The following is a 21,076-nucleotide window of genomic DNA, read 5'->3' on the forward strand; positions in this document are numbered from 1 at the left end:
AGCTGGATGCATAACCTCTAAAGAAACATTCTACCACCAGGCGACTACGAGGCAGTCGAAGCGACTGTCATTCAAAACTCCGTTTCACTTGATACTTGCCGCCGTCTTCTTCGTTACTGTGCATAAACACACATTAGTCTCTCAACATGCAGGACTTGATCGCCATTGTTGGCTCTGCTTGTCGATTCCCTGGGCAATCAGACAGCCCTTCAAAGCTCTGGACCCGGTTAAAAGAGCCCGTCGACCTTCGCAAGACCTTTCCTCCCCAGAGACTGAACCTCGCTCGGTTCTATCATCCAGATGGAGAACATCACGGCAGCACAGACGTACGCGGGACGTCATACTTGTTGTCAGAAGACCCTCGTCAATTTGATGCCTCTTTCTTCAATATCAACCCTCGCGAGGCGGAAGGGATGGATCCTCAACAGCGACTGCTGTTGGAGACTGCCTATGAGGCTCTTGAGGCAGCTGGCTACTCCTTGGAAGCCATGAATGGTTCAAAAACCTCCGTTCACGTGGGTGTGATGAACTCAGATTTCAGCAACATTCAGCTGCGAGATCCGGAAGTGCTACCTACATACAACGCCACCGGAACCGCCATCAGCATTCTTTCAAATCGACTGTCATACTTTTTCAATCTCAAGGGGCCGTCAGTGACTATTGACACAGCCTGCTCGAGCTCACTAGTGGCCTTGCATCAGGCCGTTCAGGGCCTTCGCGCCGGTGATGCAACCGCCGCCATTGTTGCCGGCGCAAATTTGATTTTCGACCCCGCTATGTACATCGCTGAATCGAGCCTGCATATGTTGTCCCCTGACTCATGTTCGAGGATGTGGGATAAGGATGCCAATGGATACGCTCGGGGAGAAGGGGTCGGTGTATTGCTCCTCAAGCCGCTGAGTCGAGCCATTATGGATGGCGACCACGTCGAGGCAGTCATCCGCAGCACAGGTGTCAACTCCGATGGTCGTACCAAGGGCATCACCATGCCCAACGCAGCATCTCAAACGGAACTTATTCGACAAACATACCGCGATGCAGGCCTTGACCCTATCCGGGATCGATGTCAGTACTTTGAGTGCCATGGAACAGGCACTGCTGCTGGAGATCCCATAGAAGCCCGCGCTGTGCACGATGCATTTTTCCTCACTGAAACAGGCACAGCCTCTAATACGCTTATACCCGACGGCAAGCTGTACGTCGGATCCGTGAAGACGATCATTGGACATTTAGAAGGCTGTGCAGGCATTGCCGGAGTCCTCAAGGCTGTTCTCGCCATCAAGAACCGCACCATCCCTCCAAACATGCATTTTCACGAGCCAAATCCCAAAGTTGTACCTTTTTGCAACCGTCTTGAAATCGCAACAGTGCCGATACCTTGGCCGGATACTGGCAGATCGCCCATGCGCGCTAGTATCAACAGCTTTGGATTTGGCGGGACAAACGCTCATGCCATCATAGAAGGATACGACGCGCTGAGCAGTCCAATACGGGAGGCTACCATAACGCCTGACGACCTCTTCATTGGACCTCTATTGTTCTCCGCCAATTCCAGCACGTCCCTGGTTGCCAATGTCAAGAACATGGCGGAGCGGATCAAATCTGACCCCTCAATTGATCTTGAAAGTCTGGTGTGGACGTTATACGCTCGACGGAGCGTCTTGCCAGTCAAAGCCTTCTTCACAGGTGGTACCGTCCAGCGATTGCTCAACTTTATAGATCGGTTCGTGGCTGAGTCCGAAGAAACCACGAACTCGACAGCCGGGATCAAATACCAACCACTAAATCCTACCGAAACTCCCGGCATCCTTGGTATCTTCACTGGCCAAGGTGCTCAATGGGCTTCGATGGGGTTCTCTCTTCTACAGCAGAATCACGTCTTCCGTGCAGCTATTGAGCGATGCCAGGCTGCATTAGCCACACTGCATGACGGCCCTGCATGGTCTTTGGTGGATGAGCTCGTGAAGGGAGCCGGCGAGTCTCGCATCGGCGAAGCAGCCTTGTCACAGCCGCTCTGTACCGCTCTACAGATAGGACTAGTGGATATGCTTCAGTCGGCGGGCATCAAACTGGATGCTGTAGTGGGCCACTCCTCAGGCGAAATTGCTGCGGTATACGCAGCTGGGATTATCGATGCTGACGCCGCAATCAAGATTGCATACTACCGTGGCTACTACGCCAAACTCGCTACTGGAGCGCGCGGCCAAGCCGGTCGCATGATGGCCACTGCCATGTCCTTTGACGAAGCAGAAGAGTTCTGCGCGCAGTCTCAATGGCGGAGTCGCCTTGCGGCAGCTGCAAGCAACTCCCCGCAGAGCGTTACACTTTCCGGCGACATCGATGCCATTGAGGAGGCAATGCAGCTTTTCGAATCCGAAAAGAAATTTGCGCGAATCCTGCGAACCGATACCGCTTATCATTCACATCATATGCAACCATGTGCTGAGCCATACCTGAAGTCATTGCAAGCCTGCCAGATCAAGGTCAGTCCGCCCCGGAAGGACTGTGTGTGGATATCCAGCGTCCGCGGCGACGCTCAACTGCTAGAGGGGGATCTATCGACCCTGGCCAACCAGTACTGGGTGGACAACATGTGCAATCCTGTTTTGTTCTCCCAAGCAGTGGAGACTTCTATCTGGAACGGAGGCCCCTTCGATGTTGCCCTGGAGCTAGGCCCGCATCCAGCCCTAAAAGGGCCAGTGGAGCAAACAATCAAGGCAGTCTATGGACCTCTGCCGGCCTACGCTGGACTCATGCGCCGCGGTGACAATGAGATCGAGGCGTTCTCTGGCGGTGTCGGTTTTGTTTGGTCGCGACTTGGACCGGACTATGTCGACTTGAGTGGATACCGCAAGGGCTTCAAAGGAGCTGATCGTCTGCGGCCACAGGTGCTGAAAGATCTTCCAGCCTACTGTTGGGATCACAGCAAGCTATACTGGAAAGAATCTCGTATCTCCCGCCAGTATCGGCTGCGGCAGGATACACCACACGAACTACTAGGTCGTCGAGTACCGGATGATTCTGATGACAGCCGGAGATGGCGAAATGTTCTGCGACTCAGCGAACTGCCTTGGATCAGGGGCCACGTCTTTCAAGGGCAGGTTTTGTTTCCTGGCGCTGGATATGTGGCTATGGCTCTGGAGGCAGCACGCGAGCTGACAGATGGTCGCCCGACCACTTTATTCGAGATTGAGAATGTTTCTCTGCGCCGTGCATTGGTCATTTCAGAGCAAGCAGCTGTCGAGACGGTCTTCACTGCCCGGGTGATCGACGCGAAAGGAGGGAGGGACGATACCGATCGACTGGAAGCAGACTTTGCGTGTTACTTTTGCTCTGCGGAGGGCAACGAACCCTTGGTTAAAGCATGCACAGGGCGCCTCATCATCAACTACGGCGATCCGGCAGCCGAGGCCCTGCCGCAAAGAACCCGGCTGCCATGCAACAATGTACCAGTAGATATGGGGAGGTTCTACGATGCCATGAACAAAGTTGGCCTGGATTACCAGGGAATTTTCCGAGGTCTGGTGCATGGAAAGCGTTCCCTCGGCTGTTCATCTGTCAAGGCGGCTTGGGGTGCGGATATGCAGATTGACAACTACGTTGTCAACCCTGGATTTCTCGATGTTGCGTTCCAGTCGGTCTATACAGCTTTTTCGTCCCCGGCCAGTGGAGAGATCTGGGCCCCTTATCTGCCAATCCACATTGAGAGACTTGCCGTAAACCCCAGTGTGTCTTACAGAAGCGCAAAAGACGAGGCTCAAATGGAAGCGGACGCGTTCGTTACTGCGTCGAACTCGACACTGCTGAAGGGAGATATCCAGCTCTATCAGATAGATTCCCAGCATGCCACCATCCAGGTTGAAGGAATCTCCATGAAATCCATGTCAGAACCTCAGCCGGAGAACGACAGATGCTTATTCTCCGAGACGGTTTGGGGTCCTGATGTCTCATTGGGTGTTTCTGAAGTGACCAGCCGTGCAACCGAGGATGACACTCCTCTGGTAGAGGCTTTGGACCGAGTATCCTTGTTTTACTGGCAGAACCTTCTTCAAGAAGTCGGCGAGGAGGAGATCGCCCAGTTCCAGTGGTACCACCAGCGCATGTTTGACGCCGTCAGGTTTCAGGTCTCCTCCGTGCGCAGTGGACAACATCCCATTGCAAAACCAGAATGGCTTGAAGATGATTGGAACACCATCCTCGCGGTAAGCGAGCCTTATGCGTCTCGTGTTGATATGCGACTCATTCACGCCGTTGGCGAGAATCTAGCCTCCGTTGTCCGTGGTGACACCCAACTTCTGGAGGTTATGGTCCAGGATGACATGCTCAACCGCTTTTATATGGAAGGATATGGCTTCTCTGTCATCAATAATGCTGTCTCAGACGCTCTGGAGCAGATCACGTTCAAGTATCCTCACGCAAACATCCTGGAAATCGGCGCCGGCACTGGTGGAACGACCCGGAGCATCCTCAACAGAATTGGAGGCCGCTATGGATCTTACACATACACCGATATTTCCCCCGCGTTCTTCAAAGCTGCAGCTGAGAAGTTCGAAGATGCAAGAGGAAAAATCCAGTTCAAGGTCCTAGATGTTGAAAAGGAAGTTGGCACTCAAGGATTCGACGAGCATAGTTACGATGTCATCGTAGCCGCGAATGTCCTCCATGCCACACGCAAGCTGGGAGAGACCATGAAACATGCTCGGGCCCTGCTCAAACCCGGCGGCTATCTTGTTCTGATGGAGATTACTGGCCCAGATGTCTTGCGGACGCAGTTCATCATGGGTGGTCTTCCAGGGTGGTGGTACGGTGTGGATGACGGACGTGCCCTGTCACCCGCCATATCGGTTGAGCAATGGAACCAGTTACTTCTTGATACCGGCTTCTCTGGGTTGGACTGTTTGGCGCCGGATATGTTGGATGAAGATAAGCACTCTTTCTCACTCATGGTGAGCCAGGCCATTGATGAGAAAATACAAATGCTCAGAGATCCGGTCTTATCAAAGACTCTACTCCCAGCAGGTGACGTTCTGATTATTGGAGGCCGGACCCATTCAGCTGTCATTCAGGGGATTCGCCACTACCTCTTGGCCTGGACGAGCCGTGTCGAGGTTTGGGATAGAATTCAAATCAAGCAGCCGGATCAGCTGGCTGAATTCGAAAACATCATTTGCCTCGAAGAGCTGGACCAGCCTTTGTTCTCCACTACCATGACCAGCGAGACACTGCTGGCTCTGCAGAAGGTCATGAGCGGGACAAAGAATGTTGTCTGGGCTATTAACAGCGCCAATAGCCAGAACCCGTATGTCAACATGACAGTTGGTATTGGACGAGCCTTGAGAACAGAAGCCCCTGGTCTGAACCTCCTTTTCGTCGATACTGATGCTACCGAGAATTCTATTGCATGTGCACAACACCTTTCTCAGATGTTACTGCAACTGAGAACTGGATCTTCGACTACGGCTGAGAATATGCTGTGGGCAGCAGAGCCAGAAATTCGAGTCCAAGACGGACGGCGCCTTATTCCTCGGGTCCTTCCGATGACGCGAATGAACGAGACCTACAACTCTAGTCGGCGAGTTATCTCAAAGGCAGTCGATATCCAGACCACGTGTGTGAAGTTGGAAGATTCTGCGGGTTCACTGCGCCTGGTACAGGGTGCATGCATGGTAGACGGGCCCGTCCAGCGCGGCCACAACCGACTCCGTATCCATCGTTCTCTCCCTCTTGCGTTTTGTGATGGCACTCCATGCTACTTGTGCAGTGGTGTCTTCAGGGAGAACGGTCTCCCAGCTCTGGCATTGTCCACCTCAAACGCAAATTTTGCTGACATCCCTAACGACATGGTCTTCGCATTGGATCAGGACCAGCCTTGTGATGCCGCGATGCTTGAAGCGACAGCCCGCCATCTCCTCGCAAGAGACATTTGCAACCGCCTTCCAGCATCGAATGGAACAATAGTGTATCAACCCAGCCACGACTTTGCTCAAGCACTGCTGTTAACGGGACGCCAATTTTCATTCGTTTCCGCCGACAAGGCGAGCTGCTTCAGTGACTGGATTTATATCCATCCCAGAGCCTCGCGCCGCGCTATCCAGTCTCGTCTGCCGAAGAACTTCGACGCCCTCATCGACTGTACTGGTGAACTACCTGAAAACCTCACAGCCTGTCTCCCGACGAACTGCAAGGTGCTCAATATGACGCTCCATCAGCTCGATGCCAGCCTACTGGGCCCCGCATATTCTGCCGCTCTTGCTCATGTCAGTTCCTCGAGTAATGGACCGAGCATCCGAGTCAAAGACCTACCCCTTGCTACGCCCTCCAAGCTGCCGATGGTTGATTGGACAGGTGTCGACTCTGTTGAATTGACGCTGCAGCCGCTTAGCACGAGCAAGCTATTTTTGCCAAGCGCCACTTATCTCCTTGCTGGTATGACAGGCGACCTTGGTCTTTCATTGTGCCGCTGGATGATTGACAATGGCGCTCGAAATATTGCTCTGACGAGTCGGAATCCAAACGTCGACGAGGAACTGCTGCAAGACATGCGCAGGGGTGGTGCCGATATTCGAGTTTACCAGAACGACATCACGGACCGAAATGCTGTTCGTCTGCTGGTTGAAGATATCAGACTATCAATGCCGCCAATTGCCGGAGTCTTCAATGCATGCATGGTTCTCCGGGATGGACTCTTCTCCGAAATGGACACCGATACCCTCAATGATACTCTCGCGCCCAAAGTCGACGGGTCTAAGATCCTAGACGACATCTTCCAGGACGACTCTCTCGACTTTTTCGTCCTCTTCTCCTCTTTGGCGAGTATCATTGGCAACGCTGGTCAATCCAACTACCACGCTGCAAACATGTTCCTCTCTGGTCTTGCTGCCAACCGTCGCAAGAAGGGTCTCGCAGCGTCCGTCTTACACATCGGTCTAGTCACCGATGTAGGTTATGTTGCTCGCAGGGGTCAAGCAATGGAGGAACGACTACGCAGGCTGTTCTTTTTGTCATTGTCGGAATCAGATATCCATCATGCGATGGCACAAACCATTTTAGCTAGTCCGCACAACAGCTCGCGTCAACACGAAATTATCTTGGGTTTAGAGCCTTTCGTTGATTCACCCAACGCCACTAAGCGGCCCCCTTGGGAACACAATCCAAAGTTCTCGCATTACGTCTTCCGGCCATTGCTTAAAGAAACACCGGCGGCTACGGCGATGGAAGCTGCAGCTGACGTGAAACAGCTCTTGAGGTCGACGGTCTCCGAAGAGACAGTCATCCCTGTCGTGCAAGAGGCATTCGCAAGAAAACTCGAATCGATGATGCAGCTCCCTGCCAATAGTGTCAATCTGAATATTCCCCTGATTGACTTGGGATGCGACTCCTTGCTGGCCATTGAAATTCGACGCTGGTTCATCAAAGAGATTGGCATTGACGTTCCAGTCCTCAAGGTATTGTCCGGAGATACCACAGCTCAGATCTGCGAGGATGCCGTCAGACAATTTCTAGCTCTTCAGCTGGAGAAACAAGATACGGTGCCGCCCAACACGACGGAAAAGCCTGAGACGAAGGCTCATGCATCCAGTGCTGCAACCATTATCGAGAATGACGCTCTCGACAAAGTCGATGCTGGTAATAGAGACTACGAATCGAGTAGCCAAGGTGATGACTCGCGAGGAAACTTTTCGTCATCAAGCAGCCACACCAGCCCAAGTATCCAAGCCAGTACTCCTGATATCAAACCGAATACTCCAGTGCCCTTGGATGTTGACGCAGATCATCTCGGTCGAGGACTTAAGCGAACCATGATTCGCGCCGAGCGTGCCTCTTTTGCCCAGTCGAGACTGTGGTTTCTGACACAGTATCTTCATGATCCAACAACGTACAATGTTACCGTCCGATATGATGTTAGAGGAATCCTTCCAGCTTCACGAATCGTCAGTTCCCTTGACAAAACTATCTGCCATCATCAGTCTTTGCAAACATGCTTTTTTATGGACTCAGATAAGGAAACACTCATGCAAGGAGTCCTTTCGCCGTCGTGCAGTTCCATCAAACATATTCCTTCTGGAAGCGAGCAGATAGTCAGAGAAGAATATAACCGGTTGCGCAGCCGAGTTTGGGATCTCCAGAAAGCGGAAACATTTGCGGTCACTGTTGTTTCGTTGTCGCCCGAGCAGCATACCATTATCTTCGGATACCACCATATCGTCATGGACGGGGTGAGCTGGCACCTTTTCCTGCGAGATCTGGACTTAGCATATCGACTGAGGCCGCTCCCTTCGATTGAAACGGAATATATCGACTGGTCGAGGAGGCAATTTCAGTCAGCTCAGCGAGGAGACTTCACCAGACCACTCGACTACTGGCGCAAACAGCACTCGCCACCACCTTCGGTCATGCCACTGCTGCCGATGGCTTGGACGAGCTCTCGGAAGCCGCTCACCACTTATGATAGCCATGTCGTCAGCGTCGAGATTGATCGGGAGCTCGTTTCGCACATCCGGCAAGTCAGTCAGTCTTTGCGCGTCACCCCCTTCCACTTCCATTTAGCCGTTATCCAAAGCATCCTCTGCCGCTTGCTGAAAACAGAAGATCTCTGTATCGGTGTGGCAGATGCAAACCGAACCAGTGAAGCTCATTCAGGAACCGTGGGTTTCTTTCTGAATCTTCTCCCGGTCCGCTTCACTACGAAGGAGCACAGCACATTCCAAGATCTGGTCTCCTCAACCAAACGCACGATCCTTGCAGCCATTTCCAACTCGGAGGCGCCATTCGATCTCATTCTCGAGGATTTGAAAGTCTTGCGAAGCACAGACCACAGCCCCTTGTTCCAGGTTGCTGTCAATTATCGCATGGGCGCCATGCTCCAGGTTCCCCTTGGAGAGGGCACAATGGAGGTTGCGGCCGCCGATGATGCAAAGAACCCGTACGACCTCAGCTTCGGAGTCACGGAAACTTCAACGGGGACTTGCTTGCTTGAACTAACTAGCCAGAAACAGCTGTACACGGAGCAGTCCACAGAGCTCTTGCTACAGATGTACATGGACGTCCTTTGCGCCTCGTCCGACAATCCTTCACTTCCTGTCAATCAGCTACCAGTAACTACTGAACCGCCAAGGGGGAAAGCCCTTGCCGTCGCTAAGGGCCCCAGAGTTGAGTATTCCTGGCCGAACACACTATGGGAACGATTCGACGTTATCCAGAAGTCGTTCCCTGAGGGAACTGCCATCAAGGACGGGAAATTAGAGTTGAGCTACTCTCAGCTGACCAGGAGCGTTGAGAAACTCGCCGCGATGTTAATCAGCCAAGGTGTTACCGCTGGAGATAGCGTTGGTGTTCTCCTTCATCCGTCCATCGACGCCATTACCTGTATGCTAGCCTTGCTGCGCGTTGGATGCATCTATACACCCCTTGACACGCGACTTCCCGTGGCCCGATTGAGTATCATCGTCAATAGCTGCAAATCCTCCTTGGTCTTGTATCATGCTTCAACCCATGATGTTGCCCTGGAACTTGGAAAGTTCTCCAGACTTGCCAATGTTGAGGATATGTGTGAATCTGGCCAAGCGCAAGTTCCAGCAATTGCACTTCAATCAAATCCGGCGTCTTTTCTGTTCTACACCAGTGGCAGTACCGGCACGCCCAAGGGCATCCTGCTTAGCCAGCAAAACTTTGTGAATCATCTAGCTGCGAAGACCGACAAACTGGATCTCGGCAGGGAGGTTGTTTTGCAACAGAGCTCTTTGGGATTCGACATGTCCGTCGTGCAGACTTTCTGCGCTTTGGGCAATGGTGGGACTTTGGTTATCGCACCGAAGGAAGCGCGGGGAGACCCCATTGCACTGTCAACAATTATGGCAAAGGAACGAGTGACGCTGACGATTGCCACGCCCTCGGAATACTCCTTGTTGCTTCGGTTCGGCCTTGAGCAACTCCAGAAGCCCTACGCATGGAGACATGCCTGCATGGGCGGCGAGGTCGTCTCGCGGCAGTTGGTTCAGCAGTTTTGTCAGCTAGACCATCCTGATCTCCAGCTGACCAACTGCTATGGTCCGACGGAAATCACTGCTGCTGCGACGTTCCAAGACATCCCTCTCCAATTGAAAGACCAGAGTACCACCGATGGATCTCTGGTTGGAAAGGCCTTGCCTAACTACTCGGTCTATATCGTGGACGCTTCCGGCTCTCCAGTGCCCATAGGGGTTACTGGCGAGATCTGCATTGGAGGCGCTGGTGTTTCATTGGGCTATCTCAATTCTCTTGAGCAGACTGACGCAAAATTCGTTCAGGATCCCTTCGCTAGCCCAGAGGACATTGCCCAGGGTTGGACGAAGATGTACAGAACAGGAGATAGGGGCTGTCTCACGGGGGATGGCACTTTGATTTTTATGGGCCGCATGGACGGCGACAATCAGGTCAAACTAAATGGTTTGCGGATTGAGCTTGATGAGATTGCCAACATTATACTCGCCACTGGGCATGATCTGGTGTCCGAAGCCGTCGTAACTGTTCATCCTGGTTCAGGTTCGGGTTCTCCATTTCTCGTCGCTCACGTCGTCCCTCTCGGAGACAACGTCGACGACTCAAGACTTCAGCAGCTCGCTAGAGACCTCCCCCTGCCACAGTACATGCTCCCATCCGTGGTCGTTCCCCTGGACCGCCTGCCAATCAACGCCAACGGGAAAGTTGACAGGAAGGCCATCATGGCCCTGCCTCTGCCAACTCAGCGCGCTGAGAACGCAGCGGGTGCTGGCACCGATACTGCAAGACATCTCAGCCTCGCAGAAGGCGAGCTACGTCTGCTATGGGAGAAGGTCCTTCCCGCCTCCGGTGGCCCGTCACGACTAGAAGCGGATTCGGATTTTTTCATGCGAGGTGGAACCTCCATGTTACTGGTCAGGCTCCAGGGCGCTATCAAGGATTCCATTGGTGTTTCAATCCCCGTCGCAGAGCTGTACCAGTTTCCGACTCTCGGCCAAATGGCGCGGCGGATCAGTCGCCGAAAAGAAGATCATCAAGCGTCCCATGCATCAGTGATCAATTGGGATTCTGAGACAGCACTGACACAAGACCTCATTCGTGCCGCCCAGAACCAATTTTCGACACGTCAAACGAAGGGCCACGACCGTCAGGAGGTCTTGCTTACCGGATCTACTAGTTTCCTCGGCAAAAAAATCCTGCAGTCCCTCCTCCACAACCCAGTAGTCGAACGAGTGCATTGCGTAGCTGTTCCTGCCGAGGACGTCTCTCGCCTCCCAGCGTCGGAAAAGATCAGCATTTACAACGGTAGTCTCCTCACGCCAAATTTGGGGTTGTCCAAGACCGAAATGGCAGTCCTTCAATCATCCCTAGACGTCATCATCCACGCCGGTAGCACAGGGCACTGCCTGAACAACTATTGTTCATTGCGCGCTTCAAACGTCGGTTCAACAAAGTTCTTGACGACCATCGCTCTTTTGTGCAGAATTCCCATCCATTTTATCTCGTCCAACCGCGTGACCCTGCTCACCGGCAACACCAGTCTCCCTCCAGTCTCAGTTTCGTCCTCCCTACCCAATACAGATGGCTCCGAGGGATTTACCGCCAGCAAATGGGCCAGTGAACGGCTCCTTGAATCAGTTGCCGACCTTGCACCCGGACTCCCTGTTACAATCCATCGTCCGTGTGCAGTGGTCGGTGAGGAGGCGCCAAACGAGGATGCCCTGAACGCTCTTCTGAAGTACTCTAAGCTCACACGCTGTGTTCCGCGATTTGAAAACTTCGAAGGGTATCTTGATTTCGAGGACGTACACAGGGTAGCTGGGGCGATCGTTGCAGACGTTCTGTCTGCTGAATCAAGGGAGAGCAAGTCTGCCGCACGAGTAATGCACCACTCCAGCGGGCACAAGATCTCAATGAAGGACTTCAAGGGCCGAATGGAGACATTGTTCGCGTGCCCCTTCGAGGAGGTTTCCATAGCTGAGTGGATCGAGCGCGCATTGCAAGCTGGTATCGATCCACTTATCACGGGGTACTTGGAGGCGATGACAATGAAAGGGGAGATTATTCGTTTTCCTTATATGGGGGAGACGGGGTCTCTTTGAGTTTGCATACTATCTAAATTGATCTGTGTCTCGTTTGTTTGTGTTTTGTCTCCCTGGTTTGATGAATTAGTCCAGTTTGATATGCATTTTGTATGTATAACTCAGCACCCCCAATAGACTTCGCTGAATCACCGATCCGATTTACAGTAACTGCAGCTTCCATTTTGGGAAATGGAGGGACCGAAACTCGAGCCATGAAATCCTAACCGCGGTAGACGAAAGACAACAATAATAGCGGATAAGAAGCCATCCTGTCTAGGGTGATGGCCACTACCTTACCTAACCAGATTCAGCGAAGCTTTTTAATACGCAGACCATTCTCAGCGCCTATTCCCGTGACCAGCATTTGGCTCTTCGTTCTGGGCGCCCACAGGGCCATGGAGATGGCCGGCCATACAATAGCGACGGCGCCGAAATATATGCGTTCCATCCTACTCCTTTCCTCTCGTACGTAGTACGCTAGTCTGGCTACGCCGTGGTCGCTAGTGGCGGTCTAGCCAGGGAGGTACTGTGCTTAGTGGTGGAGCGGCACGGCAGGTCTGGAGTACACCATTAGGTAGTAATATCTTATAGCGTAGGGCTACGACGCGTCTACACGTGGTCAGGACTCCGGGCCGAGCCGTTTCTTCGCTTCGCGGTCTTCGGTTCGGCGCCGGGTACCTAAGTACCTTAAGAGGCTCGTAGTCGGTGGGATATGAGTGCTTCAGGTACAAACTACCCAGGAGTCAGACGCCATGCCGAACCTTTATGAGTTTTTAATACTACTTGATATGCATGATCATGGCCATTAGTCAGATCGATGTGAGTATAATATAGAGGAAGATATAGTAGGAATAAGATTTGCTTTTGCCGACTTGAGGCATTTACGTATGCCTATCCATGAATAAGGGGGTGCTCTTCTCAGGATCCTTTAGTTTAAATACTTTAATTTTTAATACATTTTATATCTAAATGTTTACGTTCTGTTATCATAATATATACTTTTCTAAATTTAAGATAACTTATTTACCTCCAAAAAATGAAATCTATCAAAATAATTAATAAGATCAAATTCGGTACTAGATAGAACGTCATATATATCTCTGCTCAATCAAAGCTACTCCCACCTTATAACGCGATTAAGAACGGAAACGACGTAAATTAGTCCAGCTATCCTTTTGCAAAAGCCTTCTTCCCAACCACCATCTTTGCTACAAAGGCCAGAACGCCCCCGAACATCATCACAGCCGCACTAAAGATCTGAACCTGGAGGAAACCACCGTACTCATTAAGCAGCGCACCGTTAATAGGCGGACCAATAAGAGTGGCAACCGACATAACAGCCATACCCATTCCAATGTAAGTGCCAATTTCCTGAGGATGCCCGGCACAGTTGGCAATAGCGGCGGGCGTGATACCGATAATACCGCCGGAGAAGAAGCCGTAGAGGACGGAAAAGACGATGATGCTCGCGTTTGTGGTCATGCGGATCCAGCAGAAGGTGATTATGGCGGTGATAATGCTTACGGTCGACAGCATGTTATACGGCCCAATTTTGTCTGCGATGACGCCCGGGACTAGACGGCCGAAGAAGGAGGATGCGTTTTGGATTGCTATGAGATAGAAGGCTAGGCCAGTGCTCATGCCATGAGATTGACCGTATAACGGGAGGTAGAAGAAAGGGGTGAAAATCCCCACGTTCAAAAAGAAGACCGCGATCAGCGTCGCGACGTAATACGTCTTTTTAAAGGCCTCAAGTTTGAGGAATCTTTGTTTTTTGGGCGGGAGGCGCGCGCGGATCCCCAAGACTGCGAAGGACATGACGCCGAGAATGATGAAGCCGACGATGCGGACGGCCCACGCGAAGCCTAATGAGGAGTAGAGCATCTGCTCTAAGGCGATGGGGAAGATCACGCCGCCGAGGGATGATCCGGCGATGGTGATGCCCATTGCAGCGGCGCGCTTTTTCTGAAAATACTGCGCTGTGGAGGAGAGCGCGGGGGCGAGCGACAAGCCCATGCTCATCCCGCCGAGGATTCCTTGAGCTAGGAAGAATTGGTAGAATTTCGTGCAGAGGCTGGTCATCATTACGCTGAAGATGACCAGCACCGCGGGGGCCCAGATGACCTGTCGTTGGTTAGCAAATCAACCAGCTCATATATCTCGCGGATCGCTCACTTTGGCTCCATAGCGATCAAACAGCGGACCACCAACAAGACCGGATCCGAAGAGGAAAAAAGTCTGAACAGACCCAATCCAGGCGATGTCTGACGCACTGTAGTTGTTCAGTTGGTGGGTGATGTAGTAATCCTGATAAACGCTACCCTCGTAGTTAGCGCATCGAATACAAGGTTCAGGGGGAACGAACCCAAAAGCATTGACATATCCAAAAGTACAGAAGAGCACACCTCCAGCTCCCAAGGCCACCATCCAGGCTCGTGCTCCACCGTCCGGAAAGGGCTCGGGCTCGGGTGCCTTTGGAGGATGAACGATGGATTCATCCTTGGAAGTCTCGCGCACAGAAGACATGATGTGCGCTCAAGATCTGTGCAGTAATAGAGTGCCACTACCAAGTCTCCTGTTACTCATTTCGATATCCTATCGAAAGTCGGGCATTTATACTAGATTACCCCTGGGATGCGAGGCCGAGCTAAAGCCCGGCATCGACAGCGGCCTGGAGGTCGGCCTCGGTCTCGGTGCCGAGGACCCAGACCGAGATAAGAGCTCGGGCTCGGTCAGCCACAGAGCTGCGGCCGACGCCGGGTTCCGCGACCCTTAATATCCCGAAGCCCTCGATGGATGAGACTAGACGTTAAAATGGTTGGACCTCCCGCCTCCCGCCCCCAAGCTAAGACGGTAAAAGCTTCGCGAGCGAGCAGCCGGACGGGCAGAAAGGGTTAGGTCGATACGAAGCAATGAGGCTCGCTGCATTCTTCATTGGACTAACTGGACAATGGCAATTGGTCCAAACAGCAGCAATTGGTCCAAGCGTGCAGCTGCAGGCCGTTGTGGACGGGAAGGATCTCGCCGGCCCCTGTTAGTGCTTACTGGTGGCAAGGTAGAGGGGGCCATGAAGAATCCTTCTGATACTGGAGATCCCAAGAGGCGCGCCATAGAGGTTATTGCGCACTGTAGCCGAGGGCGATGGCAATAGATATGCTCCTCGAATGGCGCTATTTAACAAGCTATGGTCGCCCAGCCTTGGGTGGCTACTTGGCTAGCTACTTGGCATCGTTCGAAGCTTTTCTTTCCAGCTTGTTATATCCAAACGTTGACTGCCAACGTCGATTGTCAGCAGCCACGTTCTTAGCATTATTCTTCTGATCGCATTGGTCCCAATCTCTCGTCATGCACGTAGACAGCAGGGGGAACGCCCCGGTCAGACGCCGCAGACCAGCTGTGGCTTGCACCGAATGCCGACGGCGGAAGATCCGATGTGACCAGGCGACGCCTTGCCGCCACTGTGAGAAGGCGGCTCTGCGGTGTATTTATAACCATTTGCGTCCCAATACTAGCCAATCCAAGATCACTCCACCTACAACAGCGCCGGGGATCATCTCGGGCTCGCAGCTCAGCGTGAATGATTCTCCGCAATTGCCGCTGAGTAACGACACCGGGTTTCATGGATTGGGGAGTGGCTCCCTGGATAGCGATCTCTCATTAGACTACATACCTTCGGCACTGCCGACAAGCTCGTCTATTTTCGTCGAGCCGAATTCACTCTCGTCCGTGGCGCAGCCTCTAGCCTGGGATATCGCGCCTTCGGAGACCGGGATCGGAATACTGGCCGAGTCCGACTCTGCTCTTAACCTGCAGGGCCAGATGGGAGAGTTGCGGGACCAACATACGGCGCCATGGATGGAAATACTCCACTGTGACCCTGACGAGTTCTGGTTCGATTCTGAAGAGCTACGGCGGATGTGGAGGAAGACCCGCGATCTCGAGCTCTCGTTAGCCACGTCAAAGATGCCTTCGGAATGGCTTTATTGGTCTCCAGGTCCTACAGCACCTGAAGCGTCAAGCCTAATCCCCCCACGAGCCACTTGCGATGTGCTGCTGGAGTTGTACGTCAATACTTTCGAATCCGCCATTCGCATACTGCACATACCCTCGTTCTATCAAGAGTATAGACAGTATTGGAGCAGTCCAGACAGCATCAGCGATGTCTTTCTGTGCAAGTTGCTGCTGGCCATGGCAATCGGAACGCTGTTCGCCCCCGCCTCGCCATCAGTAGGCCAGTTGACAGACATGCGGCCTCGGTCATTGGCGTGGATGCACCACGGACAACAATGGCTTTTTCGCAAGATCGTCCTTGATGCCCAGCTCAACCTCGATATCCTGCAGGTCGGTTGCCTCTTGCTTTTATGTCGACAGACCAGCCCTACTTCCATCGGTGATCGGCATTTCTGGCTATCGGAGGACTGTTTGGTGCGAATGGCCATGAAACTCGGCCTTCATCGTGACCCCCACATCCATAACCCTACAATGCTCGGCACCGAGGTTGAAGTCCGAAGACGGCTCTGGGTGACCCTGCTCGAGCTTTCCCTCCAGGCTAGTCTGGATGCCAAACTTCCTGTCCCACTGCCCAACGACGGTGGGTTCGACACCGAACTTCCCTCGAATTTGTCCGATACCGACCTAGGTTCGGTGGCCACGCTCTGCAACCCTAAGCCCCGTACCTTCTTCACACATTCCACCATGCAGATTCTCCTCGCCGAGACACAGAGGATCCGGATCCGTATCCTGAATCTGTTGTACTCGCCCGCCACAAGTATACCGTATCAGGAGGCGCTGAAGCTGGCATCCGAGCTTAGGCGAGCCTGCAATACCAACCTAAGATTGTTGCAATCTTTTACGCCTCAAACACCGGGCGCAGTGATGCCCACCGAGTTCCAGACTAAGATTCTCGACCTCTGGACCCGGAGATTTCTCCTCGCCCTCCTTACTCCGTATGCCGATGAGTCGCGCTCGGACTATTCCTTATACTACACTCGCAAGGCCCGCATCGATGCATCCTCACTTTTGCTGTCATATCCTCTGTCTCACAGCACTGCCACTGGCCCTTCTCCTATCGGCAGTTACTACCTTCAGTTGCAGATCTCCGGCCAAGGCATTTTCAGGAACGTCCTAAAACAGGCCACTGCAGCAATTTGCCAGGATCTTATCCAGGAGCTGGTCGAGGATGCGTTCCCAGTCACGGATCGAGAGCCCCACGCCAAGCTCTGCCAAATTATAAGAGACTCGATCAGCATCTACCGAACACGAATGGAGCTGAACCAACCTTGTATGCAAGAGTATGTGGCATTTGTCTGCGCATCTGCTCAGATTGGAGCATTGCGCTCCAGATGTGATGGCAAACATGATTTTTTCCCGACGGCCAAAAAGGCCCTGGGGCAATGCCACCATATCCTTGAGTCAACGCATCGGTCCACTAGTCCAGAGAAGCATTGCGCGGAAACAATGCATGTGTTGGATATTGATCAAGGTATGAACTTCTGGACCGACCTGCTGTCAACCGCGGGCGCTTCGCTTCCTTCACCTCCTTCGTCCTCTTCCTTTTTTCGGGAGCATGGACTCAGCCACACAGTCCCCTGGGGAGCTCCTCACAGTAGAGAAATCGTAGAAGATGACAGATAGAATTGGAGAAAAATAAATAAATAAATAAAACAAAATAAACAGATAGAATTCTATCCACTGCAGCATGAATCCAGGCTCTAGGCACTACTCGTTTCACAAATAACGATCGCTGGAGTCACTAATACCTTCAGAGCACAAAAGGCTGGCGAGATCGAGATCAAATACAGTCCTACATGAAAACTTGGGAATAATTGATTTTTTCAGGAACTCATCCCCAAGAGCAGAAAGCGAGCAGAAAGCTTACCGCTGGCTGTAAGGCAAACTGAGTGAAAGTCAGATCAGGCAAACCAAGGGTGGTTTTAAACAGCTGTGCCAGCTGGCATTCCTGCTATTATACTACTCAAGAATCTGAACAATGGGAGCATGAGTAGCCTTGACAATCTCAAGGCCAAGGACCAAGATAATGTCCAGCCCTAAGGGACCCTTGAAGCTGCCGGTACCAGCAAAAATTATTCTTGAGAAATCATCTGCCAGACTTGCCAGTAAATCCAAGCTATTAGCATATAATACAATGACCATTGCAGACTCAAGAGATGCTTACAGCATAGAGCTTGTCCCGATAGTACGGAGGTATCTAGTAGCCTTTCCGCTCGCTGTAGGGCTTGTACGCGGTGCTACTGGGTGGTTTGTAGCGTCCGTATGCTCTTGGTGTCCATGGCGTCTTCTGGCTGCAAACGTCCTTATGTTGGATTTCCAAGGAATCACAATCTCTGAGAAGAAGATGATGTGAACTCCTAAAGTTCCTGCCCTTATTCTTGTACTGTGTGATGACTAACTTCTAGCGGGTCCCCTAGCGAAGAGGCTGATCCCCTGCTCCTGGATCTACTAGGTAGAATCCAACGGGTTGTCCCCACTTAAGAAGTGGACAAACCAGAGGATTGATTAGGGATCAGGCAACTGTGCGGCATCTGCTACTTTGCTGCTGCCTAGTAAGGCCATTGACAAGGTTTCTTGGTGTGGTCACGACAGTTGCGCGTATGAAGGTCCAATCTTGGTGGGTTGCTCGAAGTGAAACTAGCCCGGACAATGCGTATTGAGTCCTGTCAATGGCCTCTTCAGCCCTATAGAGCCAAGATCGTGCCGTTGGTCTAGTGATCCCGGCCGTGGACGCCAATGCTTAGCCTTTCATTAAGGTTTGGTGGCGAGGGGTAGCAGAGACCATTTTCTGCCACACCAGCCAGGTATGCTGCGAGCCCATTATTCACTAGTAAGGCCATATAGCCTTAATCACAGTGCCGGAGCACAGTAAGCCACGCGATATGCGGTCACAACCCTCAGCCTCAACGGGGAGCTTGATCTCTGCCCGTCATCCGCCTCCGTGCATTACTCATTTAATACCTCATTTAGTATAATCACACCCTTCCTCATTCAGTCATCTCCTAAACTGTCTTCGTTTCTGCACATTCATCCTTCAGACACACCTCGCTGCTGTCACTATGGCCCTAGCCACCACAACGAAACACCACTAATCGCAACACTCCTCTCAGCACAGTGAGAAAATAACAATCCGAAGTCAAATCTTCGACTTCCACGCAATAACCTTATCATAGAGTCTACGTGCCAAAATACCAAAAACTCTGACAGTGCGCGCTCACTATACACCTTATTAAGTCAGCTACTGACATCCAACAGCTTCATAGTCAACATACCGCCTTCTGAATCCTTCACCATCAGACCTGCATGCGCTGCTTTGGACCTCAAAGACCTGTGGCCTGCAGGTCCACAGTTTGCTGTTTGGTATCCGGATGACCATGTTGTTGCTTTGGTGCCGCTACGTGGTTGAAACAGAAATAAGATCCCGTCTCGGTCGGCAAGCACTGGCCCTCGCCTGCCTAGCCGTCGATGCTCGTGATTGCACTCGGGTATCTCGGCCTGGGGCTCGCAATTGCGTGCCGTTCATGCACCTGCCGATATACCATGGCACGGCAACGCGTGCGAATTGTAAGCTGCAACCTACCTAGGCGGTCCGGACAAAGTCTTGGAGCTGGACGTCTGAGTTGCAAGAAACTGAGCAGGGCACTGTGAGCTTCTAGCTGAGATAACCGGCGAATTCAAGTTGAGCAAATGTAGGTGATGGGCATTATCACTCCAGCGATAATGGTCTCGCCAATCTATGTAATTAATTGAGCTCTAAACTTGAATGTAACGTAAATCCCGGGTGATCCGTGATTTTCCCTCCAAAGCCTATGCTTGCTCGACTTTGAAGTACTGTACATCAACCAAAGTGATTCAAATTAAAATAAACTAAATGCCATAACGAGTAGGACAGCTGGTCCTCTTATGGCCCTGAATATTATATTCTGAACATGTTGGTGGAGTACGTTTAGGTACACCTAGCGTTTGAGGCGCACCTCCGCCAGCACCCCCCCATCTTGCCTCTATTTGGTTATTTCTTGACGAAATTAGGTCCCTGGCTTCCTGGAATGAAAGACCTTCTGTAGGAGTCATCTGGCGTTTAGAACGACTCTTTTTCTGTCTCTCATTCTCTATGGCCGAGCGGAGATCACAGTTTTCCCTTGCTAGTAAGTTGGCATTATAGATAGCCAACTCACACCCTTTTACCAACTCATCTAGGACTTTTTTGGTGGGAGTTGGGGGACTTTTAGACCTTCTCTCAAGCAGCGTTTTAACTGAAGAGCATTTTCGATGCACATGGCGCACGGTATAAGGCGTACCAAGCTGAGAAGAAGGGATTGAAGCACCCCCATGGCTTGGAGGGGGGATTGGAGTACCCAGGCTGATATTTAACTTTTCGAGCACTGCCTTGGGATTAGAAGGAAGTATCCCAGTTGCTCTGAATCCGCTTTGAATATTCTCTGCTGTAAAGACTTCATGATGAGCTGCCGGGTAAGCTTTCAAGAAATCTAGCTTGTCGATATAGTTATATCCCAGGCGCCCTTTCTCCTCAATAAGCTTGCCGTATGCCTTCTTTAAAGGTCCGAAACAACCAACATCCAAAGGCTGTAGGAGGTGAGATGAATAGGCAGGCATGCAAAGAGGTATAATATTGTTCTCCTTGCATGTACGGTCAAACTCCGGCGTTAGGTGGCTTCCATGTCCATCCAGAATAAGCAGCCGATATCCCCCCCTTGTACGCTCATTTGTCGCTGGAATAAAGACATTTTGAAGCCAGCGAAGGCCAATTGCATCTGTCGTCCATCCATTGGCGCTCATTTCAATCCTCCAACTGCCAGGGATCGTGCATTCATCGAACCATCCCTCTATATGGACTTTTCCTTTAAAGATAATGGTGGAGGGTATTGGCCACCCCCTAGTATTGATGCATTCGATAGTGGTAACCCATTCCCGATTCCCTGGCTGTATAAGCCATGGTTTACCAGGCATTTCTGCTCTGGAAACCACCTTTGTTGTTGCAATAA

The 21,076-nt window shown here is 51.9% G+C and overlaps 4 protein-coding genes across 4 annotated transcripts; 3 read left to right on the forward strand and 1 right to left on the reverse strand.

The window, feature by feature from the left end:
* Window positions 1-146: 146 nt before the first annotated feature.
* On the forward strand, window positions 147-12,080 carry BDW70DRAFT_161729 (uncharacterized protein; the record flags this gene model as incomplete). The annotated part of the gene is made up of 2 exons (XM_073741023.1): window positions 147-8,942; window positions 8,991-12,080. 2 exons carry the CDS (start codon window positions 147-149, stop codon window positions 12,078-12,080), a joined length of 11,886 nt encoding a protein of 3,961 aa, XP_073594251.1.
* Window positions 12,081-13,164: 1,084 nt separating this feature from the next.
* On the reverse strand, window positions 13,165-14,781 carry BDW70DRAFT_169418 (MCT family MFS transporter). The gene is made up of 2 exons (XM_073742677.1): window positions 14,238-14,781; window positions 13,165-14,186 (listed from the first exon to the last, which is right to left on the reverse strand). Exons 1-2 carry the CDS (start codon window positions 14,586-14,588, stop codon window positions 13,230-13,232), a joined length of 1,308 nt encoding a protein of 435 aa, XP_073594252.1. The 5' UTR covers window positions 14,589-14,781; the 3' UTR covers window positions 13,165-13,229.
* A 359-nt stretch (window positions 14,782-15,140) lies between these two features.
* BDW70DRAFT_169420 (uncharacterized protein) lies at window positions 15,141-17,696 on the forward strand (the record flags this gene model as incomplete). The annotated part of the gene is made up of 1 exon (XM_073742678.1): window positions 15,141-17,696. Exon 1 carries the CDS (start codon window positions 15,408-15,410, stop codon window positions 17,694-17,696), a length of 2,289 nt encoding a protein of 762 aa, XP_073594253.1. The 5' UTR covers window positions 15,141-15,407.
* Window positions 17,697-17,828: 132 nt separating this feature from the next.
* Window positions 17,829-18,501, forward strand: BDW70DRAFT_139984 (uncharacterized protein). The gene is made up of 2 exons (XM_073737514.1): window positions 17,829-18,171; window positions 18,238-18,501. The coding sequence occupies exons 1-2, from the start codon at window positions 18,100-18,102 to the stop codon at window positions 18,424-18,426; spliced, it is 261 nt and encodes an 86-aa protein (XP_073594254.1). The 5' UTR covers window positions 17,829-18,099; the 3' UTR covers window positions 18,427-18,501.
* Window positions 18,502-21,076: the final 2,575 nt, after the last annotated feature.

This window comes from Aspergillus foveolatus (assembly GCF_047715535.1).
Source record: "Aspergillus foveolatus strain CBS 279.81 unplaced genomic scaffold BDW70scaffold_39, whole genome shotgun sequence".
Classification (NCBI taxonomy): domain Eukaryota; kingdom Fungi; phylum Ascomycota; class Eurotiomycetes; order Eurotiales; family Aspergillaceae; genus Aspergillus; species Aspergillus foveolatus.